Source organism: Gopherus flavomarginatus, chromosome 1, assembly GCF_025201925.1.
Source record: "Gopherus flavomarginatus isolate rGopFla2 chromosome 1, rGopFla2.mat.asm, whole genome shotgun sequence".
Lineage (NCBI taxonomy): Eukaryota > Metazoa > Chordata > Testudines > Testudinidae > Gopherus > Gopherus flavomarginatus.
Window position 1 is genome coordinate 64,703,762 of NC_066617.1, and position 18,801 is coordinate 64,722,562.

At 42.2% G+C, this 18,801-nt stretch overlaps 1 protein-coding gene across 8 annotated transcripts in view; it reads left to right on the top strand.

The window, feature by feature from the left end:
* The first annotated feature begins 2,296 nt into the window (after positions 1-2,296).
* USP15 (ubiquitin specific peptidase 15) overlaps positions 2,297-18,801 on the top strand; it is a 131,695-nt gene continuing 115,190 nt past the window's right edge. For all 8 annotated transcript variants that reach the window (XR_007769402.1, XR_007769420.1, XR_007769426.1 and 5 more), the window contains exon 1: positions 2,297-2,437. Coding sequence is in view for 5 of the 8 variants with exons in the window: in XM_050923363.1 (XP_050779320.1) it covers positions 2,349-2,437 (89 nt within the window). In the remaining 3 variants the exon portion in view is untranslated. The remainder of the gene's footprint in view (positions 2,438-18,801) is intronic.

Below are 18,801 nucleotides of genomic sequence, written 5' to 3' on the forward strand. Positions count from 1 at the left end.
ACAACCTAGCAGAGGTCACAGTGGCAGGTGGCAGCAGAAGGTGATTGCGCAGGGCCATTGGCAACAGAACAATGGAGTGAACAGTGGCACAATGAACAACAGTGGCCAGAGCAAACAGTGAGCAGCTGGAGGAATGAGCAAGGTGCCTTCCTGCTCCCCCACCTGGGAGGTGAACTCATGTGAATGCGCCTCTGAACTCAGAGTCTCCATTGACCAAGGACAACGCCGGTGAATGTCAATGGAGCGGTTAAGAATGCTGGAGACACAACACAGTTCATGTGAACAAACATAGCTGTGGAATCATACTTTCTATTTAAGCAGGAGATACCACACACTACAAACTGGAGGCCAATGTTAAGTGCATTGTCACTTGTTCATCCTGAAGCTGAACACTGGTTCCGAACAAGACCAGCAGATGCTTGCTATCCTTCTGCAAGAAACTCAACTGATGGGCTAGAAGCATGTGGTGAAAAAGTGAAAGACTCAACAGTTGAAAAAGTGAAAAACTCTCTATCACATTCAGAAAATATGCATACATGGCTGATGAATGCACCAGTGCAAATGGGCATCAAGTATTAAGTCACTGTGTACGTTATCTTGATGTCAGTGGTAGGCCAGTAGATGCATTTCTAGATGTTCAAGTTATAGAAACACATTTGCTGCATCTGTGACAACCCACATCTTAGAAGATTTAAATGCTTGTCAGTTGGACCCCAGACAGATGGCTGCTTGTGCATTTGATGGAGCTGGAAGACATGGTGGAGTACAAGCTTTGCTCAGAGAAAAGTGTAACCCTAATCTCTCCTATACACACTGCAGAGGCCATCTACTCCAACTAGCGCTCGTACAAGCTGCAGACTCTTCAAAAGACATTAAAAGGGCTATAAATTTAATGTCTTCATTATATTCTTTTTTCAGTAAGAATCCAAAAAGACTGAATATCTTGGAAAATATAGAAGATGCACTGGGACTGAAGTTCAAATTAGTCCAACCTGCGAAAACCCTCTGGCTTTCTCATGAGCGATCCTTGGCGGTTGTCTTAAAATTACGCCAGCCGTTATTACTGGCTTTGGAAAGTATCTACCAAGATGGGATGGATCTAAGTAGTGAGGCTGGTGGATTACTTTTGCTACTATGGTCAGAGAAGACTATTGCCATTCTCTCTCTTGTAAGTGTACTGTTGAAACCACTTGGGTCAATTAAACAACGCCATCCAGGCATCTGCGACAACAGTAGTAGATCTTTGTCCAGCAATAGAAGCTACATTTTGACAAATCAGAGAGCTATCCATTGAAAAAGTATTGGAAGAAGCAAAGACTTCTGTCCAGAAGTTGACTAATGATGGCATTTATATTGAATCCTTAAGTGAAGAGGACAAGAAGTGTTTGTTAAGGCAACTGAAAAAGTACGCATACTTGATTCTTAAAAATCTGCAACAGTGACTTCTCAATTCTACTCAACCTCTAAATAGCTTTTACAGATCCCTGTCCTATAAAACACTGACAGTTGAGTGGAGTGAGGCACTGCCAGCAATGGGGCTGCCACATGCTCATGACAGACTAAAGAATTTGAACACAGAGTGGAATATCATAAGACGAATGAATGAAGATTAGATTTCAACTTCTTTTTAACGTCACTAGTGGCTCAACCCCCGATCTTTGTGCTATGTTTCCTGGGATGAAAGAAGTAGGAATTCATCTCTTGCTACTCCCAGTCACAACAGCTACAGTTGAGCGTTCTTTTTCATCATTGAATAGAATTTTGTGTTCTGAAAGAAGTTGCCTTCTGCCTGATCCTGTGAATGAACTAATAAGCACATCACTTGAAGGAATGGAAGTATGGGACACGTCAGAGGCCACCAAAGATGAATGTGCTGCATTCAAGAAGTTCATTAACAGAGTTGTGCAAAATTATAACAAGGAACTGAAGTAGGTAGATATAGTGCTTCATAGAAGAGTTGAGTAACCAACTTTAATTTGCGTGATGATTTTAAAACGTGAGTTAAATCTAATAAAACGGTCATTAAACATTTTTCAGTTTTCACTATGGTGCAACAGAGCCCACCTTCACTGTAACGACAGAAACAGCTACCGCTCCAGAAAACGGGAGGGCTGCTCAAAGTGACGTTACACCTGCCTACGCGGAGCGCAGCTGAGAGACCTCCCGCCCGCTAGGGGCAGCAGCGACTCCCGAGCCGCCAGCTCGCCGAGGTCTCCCCTCTTGTCCACGCCTTCGGGTTGGTGTTGCAAGGGGAGGGCGTCTCCCCGGTTACGTCACTCCCAGCATGCAGCGCGGCTCGCTCCTGCCCCTGCTGCCGCCGCCGCCGCCGCCGTCGCCGGGGGGAGAAGATGGCGGAGGGAGGCGCGGCGGATCTGGAGACCCAGCGCTCGGACGTCGCGGCGCTGCTCAAAACCGCCCTGCGCAAGGGTGACACCTGGTGAGGGAGGGGCTGGGCCCTGGGTGAGCGGTGCGGGCGGCTGCCCACCCCTTGGGCTGTGAGGGGCAGGGCGGGGCCGCTGTGGGAGACAGGCTCCCTGCTGGTAACCGGGGCGGCCCAATCCCGCACTCGGCGAGGGGCGCTCGCTGCCCGCGGGTTCCGGTGGGCAGCACAGCGGGACTCGGGACCGGCTGAGGCCGGGCTCCGGGTGAAGGCGGGGCGGGGCAGCGGCAGCGTTAGCCGGCGGCGCTGACTCTTCCTGTGTCCCTGAACTCTGTTCCGGGCATGGCTTGAGCCCACGAGACCGCCATGGACCTACGGGGCCACCCTGGGCAGCTCGCTCCTGCGGCGGGCACGGGTGGGCGGGCGAGTCCCGTGTGCCCAGGACAATGAGGGGCCTGGCATTGCAGGAGACTTGGCCGGCCCCGGGAAGAGGATGATGAGCAGAGCCCGATCCCTTCCCCCCGGTAGGTTCCTGTTTCATTGTTCAAGCAGAAACCAGGGAAACGCCCCCACCTTCCCCTTCGAGCAGTGACAGGCTGCATATTTGCCAGGTGCAGTACCCAAAAAAACTTCCCCATAATCATGCTAGGCCTCGGCTCAAGCTTCTTATCATCACTCGTCAACCCTCTGAAGATGCCAGCAGACAAGGCTATTTAGTTGTAGCTTGAATCTGTTTTTTGTTGTTGAAAAAGGTGTTTTGTGAAGTGTTTCAAATTTAGGTTGCAGCTTGTTAATTCTCAGTAGAGCATACAAACTGCCCTAGGTATTTTTCATGCTTGTAAAGAAGGAGGTTGGTCTAGTGACTCCCTTTATTTACTGGTTCAATTACTGAGAAGTCTCAGATTTCTGGTTCTCTGGAAACAGTCTCACAAATAAGACAATTTTAAAAATTCTTGATACTTCCAGAGGAACTAATATCTCCCCCCCCCACCCCAATTCACACTTCCACCTTAGCCATGAAGTGTCAAAAATTGGATTTACTTGAAAGTAAATTTGATCTCTTAGAAGCAGACCACCTACATCATTTTGACTTAATATGTCACCACTCAGTATTGTTCTAATTCTATAAAATATGATATTTAATGGTGATGCTACTGCAGCATGTGTCAAAGCTGTACATATATTCTGATGCATTATTCAAATAGAGTGCTGAGTGGATATTCATTTCTTGGCAGAAGAACAAGTTGGTCTTAAACTCTGCAAAAGTAGAAGTATCTAGAAAAAGGGAACAAGTGTATTTAATAAAGTAGTAATACTGAAAATGAGAAATTATGGTTATTAAAAGATTCTAGTTTGAGAGAGATTACTGGTCACAGTGGTACTTCTTGGAATTACTCTCAAACTAGCAGTGTTCAAAATGGAAGAAACTCGTTTAACTGTGATGGTAATGTGGCTGCGGAAACAGGAGGATAAGACAGTAAGTTTAGCTAAAGTCATCTTTTGAACATGTTTAAAAAAATCAATGTATTTAGATAGATATTAGGATGACAGTGTGGTCAAAATTGTTGCATTGTCCTCTATATATAACATCAGGGATTATATCTGAAATTTAGCATGATAGTAAAACAAATGTCTAAAAAGCCTGAGCATTGTGAGAGGCTGAATAAGTACAAAATGGGTATGAACTCTAACTGACATCAAATGTTCAAATAGTAATATTGTGGTAAATTGGCAAACTTTGTGGGTAGAACTTTTAAAGCTAATTTGAGCTAAATTTTTAAGGTTTCACAAAACAGGGTATGCCTTTTATAGTGCTTCATACTGGGTACTTATTCAGAAAAGACTGGGTAGTGGCTTCTTGAGCATTATTGTTATAAACAAAAAGGTCTGAAGAGAGCAGCATATCACAATTCAGGACTTCAACAGTCATTCACATAAAAGTGTGATGCTGGAAAAAAAACCTATATCATGTTCTATTTTGACATATTCTACTTGGGCTTGTTAACTGATGTACCCTGGCTAGCATGCTTGTATATTATGCTGATAATACTACCAACAATATATGTGTCTGGCTATTATTAAGCAGTAGTATAGCAGTTATGTAGCTTAGATTGGCTTGTACCTTTGTTATAATCCTGTAAATTTAATGCTGAAGTAAACCTTGGCTTGAGTAGCTAGGAAAACTAACACGACTACCCCTCTGACAGGAAAACTGTAAGTATAGGACGTGATTATTTCTTCATGGCAACAGAAATTCCCCATAGGAACCTAGGAGGTGCCCTCACTCTCCGTAGTACCTGGAATGCATTTGCTCAGAACAAAGATAAGGGTGCATCATGACCTAGAGTACATGGTTTCGGAAGAAAAGACAAAGGGTACACCATGGTACCAGAAACAAACAAAGTAAAGCTAATTAATTAAATCCTGTTTCAAGTGACTTATATAGTACCTTTAACAGGTGAATAGGTGGGGTATAAAAAGATGGCTTTAGGGATATAACTTGGGGAGCACACCTTCTGCATAACATGAATGTTACATGGGGCTGTACAGGACTGCTCTTTGGAGACTGGTATCGCTTAGAACAGGGGTCAGCAACCTTTCAGAAGTGGTGTGCCAAGTCTTCCTTTATTTACTATAATTTAAGGTTTTGTGTGCCAGGATTACATTTTAACGTTTTTAGAAGGTCTTTTTCTATGTCTAATATATATATATATATATATATATATATATATATATATATATATATATATATATATATATAAAAAGCCTTATTTACTTTACATACAATAGTTTAGTTATATATATATATATATATATATATATATAAAAAGCCTTATTTACTTTACATACAATAGTTTAGTTATATATATATATATATATATATATATATATATGTATAACTAAACTATTGTATGTAAAGTAAATAAAGCTTTTAAAATATTTAAGAAGTTTCATTTAAAATTAAATTTAAGTTCAGAGCCCCCTGGACTCAAGCCAAGACCTAGGCAGTGTGAGTGCCACTGAAAATCAGTTAGCGTGCTTTGCCATAGGTTGCCTGCCCCTGTCATAGAACCTTTTTCCTATACCATATTAATAAACCTGACTCACATTAGTCACCTGGTGATTTTTAAAATAGCACACTGATACTTTTCCCCAAATACGTATATTATACAAATTAAATTGATATCAATACCTAGATACAAAAACTTGTTTTTCTATTGATGGTTTTATTGCTACTCCCAGTGTAGTGAAATATACCAGACTGGTTAGTTTCAGATTTGCCATTTAGACTCTTGTGGGCAGCAGAATTCTGTTGCTGGTTGGGGAAAGTGCTAGAGTAATGATGAGGAGAGAATTCCAAATGTGGATGATGGATGAGAGGTAGATTATTGAGACCATCCTCCCCCCACACTAGGACTCTGGTGTTAGAGTTGTGAATACCTCAGCTGGGATCATCTGAAGGGAAAAGACAGGCTTACATGTTCGTTCTTCTAGCACACAGAGAATGGTGGTTGAACATGCATATTCATAAAATACTTACTAGCCAGAGGCTTATGTGAAATAGGGAGTTCCCTACCTCTCTCCTTCCTCCTACTTGGATGTGGAGTGTAGTTGTTCCCCATGTAGGTACTTATAGCTTGTGATCAAGTCACCCCTTAACTGTCTCTTTGTTAAGCTAAATAAATTGAGCTCTTTCATTATATCACTATAAGGAATGTTTTCTTAGCCATTAATCATTCTTATGGCTTTTCTGTGAACGTTTATCAACATCTTTCTTGAATTGTGGGCACCAGAATTGGACACAGTACTCCAGCAGTGGTCCCACCAGTGCCAAATACAGAGAGAAAATAACCTCCTTGCTTCTTCTCAAGTTTGCCATTTATGCATCCTAGGATCGCATTAGCTCCTTTGGCCACAGCATCACACTGGTAGCTCATGTTCAGCTGATTATCTGCCACGAACCTAGTCTTTTTCAGCATTGCTGCGTCCCAGGATAGAGGGCCCCCTCCTGTAAGTATGGCCTGCATTCTTTGTTCCCAAATACGTACATTTACAATGAGCCATATTAAAATGTGTATTGTTTGTTTGTTCCTAGTTTACCAAGTGACAGATCAGTGACCTGCCCTCTTCATTATTTAACTCTCCACCAGTTTTTGTGTCGTCTGCAATCTTCCACTGAACGTTAATCTGGAATGAGTAGAGATTGCTTAATTTAATTAAAACTTCTTCCATAATTTCTGAGACTTTCAAACTGCTGGAAAGGGAATAACCTGAACTTTGTGGAAGTTTCTTCCTAACTCTGCCAGTTAATGGTTGTCTTGTGCACGAGAGCATCAGATTTTAAATGCCCATTTAAAAATAAATATATAACTAATGTAATAGTAGATATTCTCATAGTCCATGCAAGTGTCTAATCCTTTTATTTAAATTCTGATCTCTTGATCTCAGTAATGTGGCAGTGAGTTTCCGATGTTTTTTTAAAAAGTATTTCCTTTTATTAGTTTTAAAAATGCTGCCATTTAATGAAAATCTTATTATGAGTGATGTTAATATTCATTTTAATACCTTTCTTATTACCTCATCTTTCCTATCTCTTTTCCCATCCTCCTGATTTCCCTATTGAAGTCACAACCATACACCCTTTCTTTCAGCTCTGTAACCTTGATACATCCTTGATTTATTCCTACCCCAGATCCAAGCCATGTACAAATCTTGCCAATTTTTACTCCGTATCATTTATAGTAGCTGACCATGTCTTTCTGTCCACACCACTGGAACTTCTTGTCTCATCATTTTGTATCGTGGTTACTACAATCTCCTATTCCTTGGTCTCCTTGTCATCACCTCCTTTGTTTACAAATGTAGCTGTGAAATCCATCTTTCTTGGCATCAATCCTTACCCCCTTAAATCCCTCCTTTGGTTTCCTGTTTCCCACCATATCAAGCTCAGGTTTCTTGTCCTTGCCTGCAAGGCTCTTCACGATTCATCTTCTTCTTACTTACCAACTCTGATTCTTATCACATTGCTCTTTTGTCTTCTAGTGACAGCCTCAGCCACAGGTATGTCCACTGTACATGGAAATGTCTTCGCATGCTCTTATGCTGTTCCTTTATGCACAGAGTGCTTTCCCTGAGCTAGATTGTAAGGCCACTATTCTTGCCTTCACATTTCTCCCCCAAGTATGCCACTAATACTGGGCAAGCCAGGGGAGTCACTGATGCTTTATTTTAAAAAGTGATTTTCTCTGTCCACCCCCCCCCCCCAATCTTTTCCACCATACCCTCTTCATATGTTGTTTCCCATCTTAGATTCTGGGCTGTTTATGGGCTGGGCTTGCACCTTGTATTTTGAAATGAAGTGACTAAGAAAAAGACTTAAGTTTCATGGCTGGTAACCCAGCTGAATTTCAAGTTCCAGTATGGTAGCTAAGAAAATAAATGCAATTCCCTTATAAGTAGCAGAATATCAAATAGACATAAAAAGATGTTATTACCAATGTATACAGCATTAGTGAGACCATTACTAGGATATTATGTCCCAGTCTGGCATCCATATTTCAAAAAAGATGTTGACAATTTGAGATGAGTCCAGAAAAGAGCTACAGGAATTATTTGCAGCCTGGATTACAGTAATATTACTGAAGATGAGGCCTGGTCTACAGACCTAAAACTTAGGTCAACCTAGCAACTTTGCTCAAGGATGTGAAAAATTCACCGTTTAGACACTTGTATAGAATCTAGACCCTGTTAGGTTGATAGAAGAATTAATGTGTTGACCTAGCTGCTGCCTCTTGAGGGAAGGATTTTATCCCTTCCTTCACTGTAGCAAGTGTCTATGCTAAAGCTGTGCCTTTGTGGCACTTGTAGCATAGACATGTTCTTAATCTATTTATCTTCACGTTCAGAATGTTGAGATGACTTGATGATTGTCTATAAATACTTATGTGGGGAGCAGAAATCAGATAAAAAAGGGCTATTTATTAGATGAAGGTGTAAAACCCAGTGGCTGGAAATTGAAGCTAGACAAGTTCAGATTACAACTAAAGTGAAGATTTTTAACGGAGAGTCATTAAACCTTTGAGCAGCTTTCCTAGGGCATTGGTGGTTTCTTCATCCAATCTTGATCTTAAAATCGAGGTAAAGTCTGCAAATCTTAAACAATAACAAAAAGTGCTATAGTTGAACTGCAAGTTATGGGTTTCGTGAAATTCTAGGTCAGATTAATGAACTCAGTAATTTCTTCTTCTGGCATTAAAAACTATGAAATTTGCATTTAGAAAGCACCTGGCAATTTATTTGTTCTTCTGTAGTCTAAGTAGTAAATCATTTAGAGTTGTGGGCAAAAAAAAAATCTCACTCTGTTCAGTGTAAGAATAACTTATTCGCCCTCAAAATGACTTAAAAGAATTGATTCAAACATTAAAAAGAGGAGAACACTCACTTTTGGACTGAGAGTAAACATTAAAAATATCAGCCATAAAGGATTTGTTTTAGGAATGTATAAGCTGTTAAATGTTCGGGATATAATGAAAACCCCTAAATAAACCTTTATGACCAAGCATATGTTGTGGTGATACTTTGCGGTTCCATAGTGCAAGGTGCAGTTGCTGAGTGGTTAAGATGCTCAACTGCAGTGAAAGTTGTGGGTTTGAGTATCGCTTGATTTCACAATGAAAGGCTACATCCAGTTCACCCAGCTGCAAAATGGTACCTTTTTCTTCGAGTGATGGTCCCTATTGTATTCCATTGAGGGTTGTGCAAATCCTCCATGAGCCCAGAACTGGAGCTTTTTTGAAGTAGTAGTGTCCATTGGTGCATGTGCCTTTGTATCATATTGTGGATTTGCCCGAGATTATAAAGGGCAAGTGGACTGATCATGTCTTCAATTCCTTCTCACCACTGAGTGGTCTGAGTTGGAGCTTCCGCTTTTCTCTAGTCCTTAGTGACAAACTTTCCAGAAAAATTGTTTTTATTCTTATATGTAGTTAGGATTTAACTGATTTTTTTTCTTTTTTTTTTTTTAGTAGTAGTAGTTTTAGTGTTCGTAGTAATTTTTATAGGATTAAGGACTTTGGGATGCTGCTTTGGCGGTTTCCTGCCCAACCAACCCCCTGTCCCCCAAGCACCTGTATCTGGAGTACTGGATTATGCAGAAGACACCAGGATTCGAAGTCTGCGCTTCCTGCCCTCACTCATTTTTGCTCAGCGATGAGCACCAATGTTGTCTGTACTGCTTTGGAGAAGTCCGTGTCACGTCCAGGTGCAGTGTCTGCCTCTCCATCCCTGCCTGCACCCAGGAAGGCCAGGCCCTACGCCTTGGGAAGTTTGTCATGGTCTATTCACCATTCTTTGGGGTGTACCACCCATCCATGTAATGGACTGAAAGGACACATTGACGAGCTTTGGTTGCACCCGCTCCCACACGTTCGCCCATAAGGAAGTTTTTCCAGTTCCAGGCTGTGGCCAGCTTAAATCAGAATCCTTTCAGCTTGGCATTAAAATTACTTGTAGGGTTATATTCTGCAAGGCGGTTAAATTGTTATATTCCCAGCGTCCCAGGGGAGACTTCATGCCCAGTCTGATATGTACATAACTGCAAGCTTAAGGATTGTTCTCTATGGAGTTACCATTGTGATTACACATAGTAACACCACAGCCCAGTTGTGGAACCCCATAACCCAAACAACCCAGGAGGCCAGAGAGTTATTTTTTCAGCCCTTCATGATAAACCACATGTCTGGATGACTGTTTCCCACTGTCATTGATGATGACATATCCTAAGGAATATAACACAATATTTCCTGATAAATTTGATATTTTCCACTGGGTTAGGATTCCCCCCTCCAATCCATACACCATGTACTGACATTGCCAAATTCCCATGGGGGGGGGGGGCTAGTAGTACAGTTTTCCAAGGGTAAATTCTTAAAAGTCCTCATCTACCTTATTACCACCACTTAGGGGGTGTAACAGTTCACACATTTCCTCCCTTTGCCACTTCACATTGTTGGATTTGGGGAGGGCTTACAACAGTAAGAATAGCAGCAATGTTTGTTCTATTCCAGGCCAGGGCATCCTTGTTTTCTCTTTGTGGGTTCACCTGTAAGACAGAGTGCTGCCAGGGCTTGCCCCGCTGCTGATCCTGCAGCAGGGGCTCACCCGGGCCCAGGGGCTACTGCTCCAGTCTGAGAAAAAGTCGCATAGATCCCAGAAAGTCCTGGAATCTGTGTTGCCCTTGACAGAATTGTATCCTTACCCATTCGCTATGAAATTGATGTGCCTTAACTGTGTCAGCTTGATGAGCCATTAGCCCTGGAGGGCTTTTAATTCTAAAGTGCTTATCATTCGTAGATCTCAAAGGTTGTGTTGCTGTAAAAGTACTTAGCTTCACAGTTGCCACTATTATCTATATTTGATTGCATAAGATTGTGTGCTCTGGATGGCCCAGTTCTAGTTCCCATTTACATCAAGGGAAAGATTCTCTTCCATGACTTTCTTCAACCTCTATGACTTCTTCAGAGGCCAGTGTGGCTGACCCCAGGGCTACCAAAGCAGATGGCTCTGGGGCCAGCTGCTCAGGTGGCACTCCTGGACAGCCACACCAGCTGCTGCTGGAGCAGCTCTGGGGACAGCCACACCAGCTGCTGCCCTGGTGGCTCCAGGCAGCAGTTCCTGGCTGGCCAAAGCAGCAGCGCTTCGCTGGCCTTGGGCAGCAGGCGCTGGACAAAGCAGCGGGCCCCCTGGTTTTCCTCCCGCCCTCCCCCCGCACCGCCCTGGTTCTCTCTCTCCCCCCAAGCAGGGCCCCTTCTCTCCCCCCCACCCCACCCCAATTTAATCACAGGTATAAGTTATGGACAGGTCATGGGCTGTAAATTTTTGTTTATTCCCTGTGATCTATCCATGACTTTTACTAAAAATACCCGTGACTATATCATAGCCTTAATTATAATATATACAATATTCAGTTATTTAATGTTTAGTATACGTATTTGACTAACACAGTTCATTCCACAGTTCTCAAACATGTTTGCAGCTCATTACTTCTGTAGAGAGTTAGAGACACGCCTTTTAAGAACTTGAAACAAGTGAAGAGATTAGTTAACCATAGTTTCTTCCAGTTATACAGTAATTTAAGTTAACTTTTGACATAGACATGAACAGAAATTTAAATGTAAACAAATATTATTTTGTTTTTATATTTATTATGGAATATTAACTTGAAATCCTGCAAGAACAAAGATTGGATGTTGTTACTTTAAACATGAGTCCCGTTTTATTTCAGCAGTACGGTTGTGATAGTTTCTTTCTTGTGCCAGTATTGCTTCATCTGTTCTTGCTCAGAGTAAAGGGGAGGAAGACAGGGGACTAGCTCTCTGAACAATTTGCACAGTTTTGCTGTTGAAAGTGAAATGTCTCAAATTCAAAAGGTGCTTCTCCCAGTGGCTCAATGTGGTGAAGTCAGTGAATTTGCATAAAGTAACATCTGTTACATATTCAGGATAAGCATTTTGATTATGAAATTCAGTGAATGACCTATCAGGCTGCATAAGTAATTCTTAATTTTTTAAAAAATTGATCTTTAGATGTTGCACAACAGCAAAATAGAATGGCAAGACATCTGATCATATTATTTGTGTGTGTTGGTGTCAATTATATATAAAGACAGACTGTGCAATAAGGCTGTTTTGTAACCATTATAGGTACCATACCAGCAATTGATTCATAATGTACAGTAAACCTGTTTTCTTTGTATCTGAAAACCTGTAAGTCCACTTCAAAATGTAGAGGAAAATAAATGAAGCAAAATCCTTCTTGTTAGATTTCAGTTATTTTATTTTGTGTACTAGGTAATGTCCTTGAATGGTGTGTATCTGTAAAATTGTTACACATTAAAGCTTCTTGAATTTACCTTTTTATGTGCTAAATTTATTTTCTGTTATCTAAGAAATAAACACATACATACAAAATTTGTGATAAACCCTCATTCTGTATTCCTGTAAATTCAGATTAAAGAAACTGGAATGTTAACATTTTATTCCAGGTTTACTGTTCCTAATTCTCCCTAGTTAAGGATGTATACATATGCAATTTGCATGGGTAATATTGTTAGCTTTCCCAAATATGGGATACGTTTGTATATAGTGTACAGTAATGAACTGATGATTCTTTGCTAAGGTTATGAAAATTTATTGAGACTGCTAATAACCCATTTAACTTTCCTACATAAGTGCTGCAATGTTTCTTAGTCATCAGTGTACACAGGGTTATGAAAAAATAGTTCTAAAAATCTTAAACTTTTTATGCTATATAGATTAGTATAAAGATGCTTAAATTAAAGTAATTGTTGAGGCAAAAGGACACTGGCAGCCAGTCTGGCTACATATTTGTAAAGGTATAATTCATCAATATATTGGAATTGGAAAAAGTTCAAAAAGGGCAACAAAATGATTAGCTTCTGTATAGGGAGAGATTAATAAGATTGAGATTTTTCAGCTTGGAAAAGAGATAACTAAGGGGAAGGATATGATAGAGGTTTATAAAGTCATGACCAGTGTGGATAAAGTAAATAACGGGTTGGCAGCCTTTCAGAAGTGGTGTGCCGAGTCTTCATTTATGCGCTCTAATTTACGCTTTTACGTGCCAATAATACATTTTAATGTTTTTAGAAGGTCTCACTCTACAAGTTTATATATTATATAACTAAACTAGTGTTGTATTGTAAAATAAACAAGATTTTCAAAATGTTTAAGAAGCTTCATTTAAAATTAAATTAAAATATTGATCTTATGCCGCTGGCTCGCTCAGCCCGCTGCTGGTCTGGAGTTCTGTTCACCTAGGCTGGCAGCGGGCTGAGCGAGCCTGCGGACGGGACCCCAGCTGGGAAGGATCTAGCAGCCAGAACCCCAGACCGCAGCAGGCTGTCGGGACCCCAGACTGGCAGTGGGCTGAGCGGCTCCGCCCACTGCTGCTCAGGGGTTCATCCGCCGGTTCCTGCCAGCCAGGATCCCGCTTCTGGTCTGGGGTACTGGCCCTGCCTACATACGGTGGATACCTATCTTCTCCCTGGTTCTGGCCTATTCTCTTCCTCTCTCTGCACTGAGCTGAGGATGGGAGTGCACTGAGCACAGGGCTAGGGGCGAGGGATCTGGCCAGGAGCTAGAATGAGGGACGGGGCTCAGGGTTGGGGCAGGAGGTTTGGGTGTGGGGGCACTTACGTGAGCATCTCCCATTTGGTGTGAGGGGTGCAGGTGGGAATGTGAGTGGGGGTGCAGGAGCTCCTGTTTGGTGCTCAGGATGGGGGTGGGGATGTGTGGGGTGCAAGCGTCAGGACAGAGAGCTGGGGGCATGTGAGGGGGATGCAGGTGTCAGGGCGGGGGGGGCTGGTTATGTGTGGAGGTGCCAGAATCAGCTGGGGTCGTGGGGTGGGTGTGAAGGAGTCAGCAGAGGGCTGGGTGTTACAGGGCTCAGGGCAGGGGCCTGGGGGATGTGTGGGGGTGCAGGGCTCAGGGCACAGGGCTGGGGGTGTGTGTGTGTGTGTGGTGGGGTCAGGGCAGAGGGCTGGGTGACTGCCCTTCTCAGAACCCACAACCTCCCCCCGCTCCTTGTCCCCTGACAACCTCCTCCTGGGACCCTACCCCCAACTGCCCCCCCAGGACCCCACCCCTTGTCTGAGCCTCCTTGCTACTTGTCTCCTGGCCCCCCTAGGACCCCACTCCTACCTGTCCCCTGACTGCCCCAACCCTTATCCACACCCCTGCACCCAGACAGAACCCCCCGGACTCCCATGCCTATCCAACTGCTCCCCACCCCCCTGACAGGACCCCCAGAACTCTGGATCCATACACCCCCCCCCCCGCCGCTCCTTGCCTGCTCAACACCTCTCCACACCCCTACTTCCTGACAGCCCCCCCGAACTCCCAACTCATCCAACCCCCCCATCTCCTTGTCCCCTGACCATCCCCTCCAGAGACCTCCCCCAACTGCCCCCCAGGACTCTCCTTGCTCCCTGGCCCCTGACTGCCCTGACCCCTATCCACCCCCCACCCCCTAACAGACCCTGGGACTCCCATGCCCCATCCAACCCCCCTGCTCCCTGACTGCCCCCTCCAGAGAGCCCTGCCCCTAACCACCACCCCCGGGATCCCACGCCCACATCCAACCCATCCTGCTTCCTGTCCCCTGACTGCCCCCCACCCCTTATCCAACCCCGGCCCGCTTACTATGAGGTTCCCTGCTCATCCAGAGCCCTGCTGCCGCACGTGCAGCATCCCGGAACTGTTATTTATTCCTCATAACACAAGAACTAGGGGTCACCAAATGAAATTAATAGGCAGCAAGTTTAAAACAAACAAGGGGAAGTATTTCTTCACACAGCGCACAGTCAAACTGTGGAAGTCTTTGCCCGAGGATGTTGTGAAGGCCAAGACTATAATAGGGTTTAAAAAAGAGCTAGATACATTCATGGAAGATAGGTCCATCAATGGCTGTTGGCCAGGATGGGCAGGAATGGTGTCCCTTTAGCCTGTGTTTGCCAGAAGCTGGGAATGGGCAAGAGGGAATGGATCACTTGATTATCTGTTCTGTGCATTCTGTCTGTTTTAATGTCTTCTGCTTTTTAACTTCAGTTTGGTTTACAACAATTCTGAAGAAATCTTGGCTGTTTCAAGCCATATTTTGATTGAGCATAGGTAAAATACTGTAAATTATTCACATGTAACTTTGCACAATAAATTATTTTGCAGATTATTTGTAATTTAAAAAATTAGTTATTATTAATCAGTTATTTTTGTCAAGGTCCAAATTACTATGAATTCTAGGAGCTGAAAGAAATTGGTTTGGATTGAACTTTCTAATTAACATTTGAGAATATTAATTTAAGAATTTATACCTGCAATACCCCCAACTGGTTTTGTGCAGATCATGGTGCATTTAAGCATGTGCAATTTATTTTCAAAATAGTTTGTTTTTAGTGCACAAATTACTAAAAAAAAAAAAAAAAAAAATCTATCAATAACACATGCGTGTCAAAGTAGTGGTCAGACAGCCGTCATCTCAATTTTGATGAATTTTCCTCTTACCTGTTTGGGTACATATACACAGCAAAGAACTACGTGGACTTCCAGGCGAGCAGTGAAACAGCCCATGAGCCTGAGCCCTGCAAACTCGTATCAGCTGGCATGGGCCAGCTGAGGGTTTTTCTCTGCTGTATAGACATGCCTTTTGTGAAAAGAGTAATTGTCTGGAAAATAAGCCCCCTAATTAGAGCAACAGCTAAATCAAGAAGAATAAACATTCGTGCTTGGAAAATAATAGTGGAGTCCATGACTTCTGCCTGTAGCATGATTAAATGTCTTTTCTGAAATATGTAAGGACCACTATTTAGAATTTCTTTTCATGGAAGTTGATACAAATTTTACTTGAATAAAGAGTGTTGAATGCGGACCTCTTTCTCAAATTGCACACCCTTTTTTTATTTAACACTTATTATTTGCAACACTACAGTTTCTCAGTCTGGATCCTAAGTTTGTTATTCACCAGGAAAATCATTTAACAAAGGTTGCTTTACTTGAAAATTATTATGCTGCTTCATATTACAACCATGACATTAACTTGTAAATACTAAGCTTCAGAACTAAAGTGCACACAAATCTTCTGATGCTTATAGTGCTCCTCTGTCAGAATTATTCTCCTGTCATATTAATCTTTAGCTGAAAAGGGCTTGTAAGGATGCATGCTGCCAAATTGTGATAGAGATTTGGGAGAACATTGACCAATTTCAGAGATGATTTGTAGCTGTCAACTGAATTTTTATTGTGTTGTAGAAAATATAGATTGTAGACTGTATTGTAATCAATATAACTGACTGGAAAAAATAACTGAATCATTAGTATTTATGCATACTAGAAAATGTTCTGGATTAATATTTCCGTATTTTTGAATGCTGGAATTGTTTATTACAAGTTTGGTCAGTTGCATGTGAGACAAAGAAATTCTCTGCTCTGAACTGAGTTTTCCAGATCTACTGTGATTAATATGGTCAAATACATCCCTGAGACTAAGGTATTACATGTCTGCAAAAAAGTCTCCAAAATGATCAGTGTGTAGATTTGATAACTGAGCTGTTGTATTCACTTTGAGTTGCAAACAATCCAAAAACTTAAAGCATTTTTAGGAAATTGCTACTCTCTAATTTCTGTGGTAGAACAGAGCACTGTGTTTTATTGGTTTACTCCGCCCAGTTTTATCCATGGTGGTGGTAGTAGTAGTATTTATGTTTGTGGTTGTGCTCAGTGTGCTTAGGCATACAGAGGATTAGTCAGTTCCTGGACCAGAAAGCATCAGTCTTAACAGAGCAGGCAGAGGGATACAACATCCAAGAAAAGTGGACAGAGAGAATACATGGTTCATTAGCTACAGATCTCATTTTTTGCAGGTTAAACTTGTATTTCTCCATGCAACCTGATCATCTTCAATTCCAGTATCCTTATGCCCTACCGTCGTAACATTTAACTTTACTTCAGTATAAACCTTGGGTTCTGAAAAACCCAGCTATTTCGTATTTTCAAGGAAAAAACTCAATTGGATGCTTTTTAGTTTTCATTTTTTCTTTCTTTACCACATTGAAGTGTTTATAGGAACATAACATTTCAAAAATTTTTATACGTGAAATAACATTTTAGTAGTATTCAAATTTTATTTTACAGTTTTAAATTAAAGGGAAGGCTGAACAGATTCGTCTAATGTATAAGTTCAAACAGGAAGGGCAATGCACAGAGACTAGAGAGAATTGTGGCTAGTGGGTAAAATTAACTGTCATTAAATGTTGAAGAGTTGGTAGATTTGTGAATTGTTGGGAAGTTCTGCTTTACTGGAAATTCCAAAATTTGGGAAGGTAGGATATCAATAACATACCTCTACATAAAAGTGATAGCTAATCTTTTCAGTATTTAAAATTTTGAATTCACTCTCTGTCAAACTGTTGCAAATCTGAAAGCTGCTGAGAATACTGCAAGTGGGCAATTAGTGTTCAGTGATTACCAAGCATTGGTGTAAGCATCACTCAGGATGCTTAAAGATAGAATCATAGACTTTAAGGTCAGAAGGGACCATTATTGATCATCTAGTCTGACCTTCTGCACAACGCAGGCCACAGAATCTCACTCACCCACTCCTGTAACAAACCTGTGTCTGAGCCACTGAAGTCCTCAAATCTTGGTTTAAAGACCTCAAGGTGCAGAGAATCTTCCAACAAGTGACCTGTGCACCACGTCGCGGAGGAAGGCGAAACCCCCTCAGGGTCTCTGCCAGTCTGCCCTGAAGGAAAATTCCTTCCCAGCCCAAATATGGCAATCAGAATATCTGAGAATCCATTTCTTTCACCTGCTCATCTGGCTCAGGTTTTGAAGAACCCCTGGAGCTGCAAAGGGGATATAGGGGGTGAGGGGCAGATGTGGGGTCAGAACTGATAGAGGAAGCTGGGTGACAGCAGATCTGAGGACAGAATTCAGGTAGGTGTTGACGGGAGCAGACAAGGGGGAAGGACAGATGTGGGGGTTGGGGTTTGGGACCAATCTCAACATTTTTTATGAAGTGGTTGGAAATAAAGGATTGAATAAATTGAATTAATGAAACTAGATAATATTTGTAGAATAAAATATTGAGATTTTTAAATAGCAAGATTGAGATGGCTTTAGCCCTTGGAGCTTTGGTGAACCCAGCTGTGTGAAGTCTCTCAGGGTAGGTCTACACTGCAATTAAAAACCCACGACTGGCCCATACCAGCTGACTGGGGCTCGGGCTGCAGGGCTGTTTAATTGTATCAGCCTGAGCTCTGGGACTCTTCCACCTCGCACGGTCCTAGAGCCCACGTTCCCGCCTGATTCCGGAAGTCTACACTGCAGTTAAACAGCCCGATAGCCCAATCCCCGGAAGCCAGAGTCAGCTGACATGGGCCAGGTGTAAGTGTCTAACTGCAGCGTGGACATGCCCTCAGTGGCTAATCACTCTCCGGTGGTGGCTGATGAAGCTGAGCTAATCAGAGAAGACTTTTAGTATAAAAAGTCACTTGCTAGGCGAACTCATGAGCCCCAAACAAAGGCAGCTAACAGGAGAGTTTTGGAAACAGTTTGGACCATGAGAGTGAGAGGCTTTCCTTGCACATTCAGTGGTACGTGTGATATCAAGATAGCAAGCAGAACAAAGTCCAGATAGGTAATATATATACTTGTTTCTTTAAGAGAGCCAGTTTCACAAAGCTGAAAACAATTATGAGCCAAATCAGCTGGGAAGAAGAATTTAATAAAAATGTGACTAATAATTGGGAATTGTTTAAGGACACTTTACTAGATTCTCAAAAAGCCACAATAGAGGAAAAAGGCTGTGCTGGTGTGTTTTTAAAAAAAAAAAAAAAAAAAGACCTG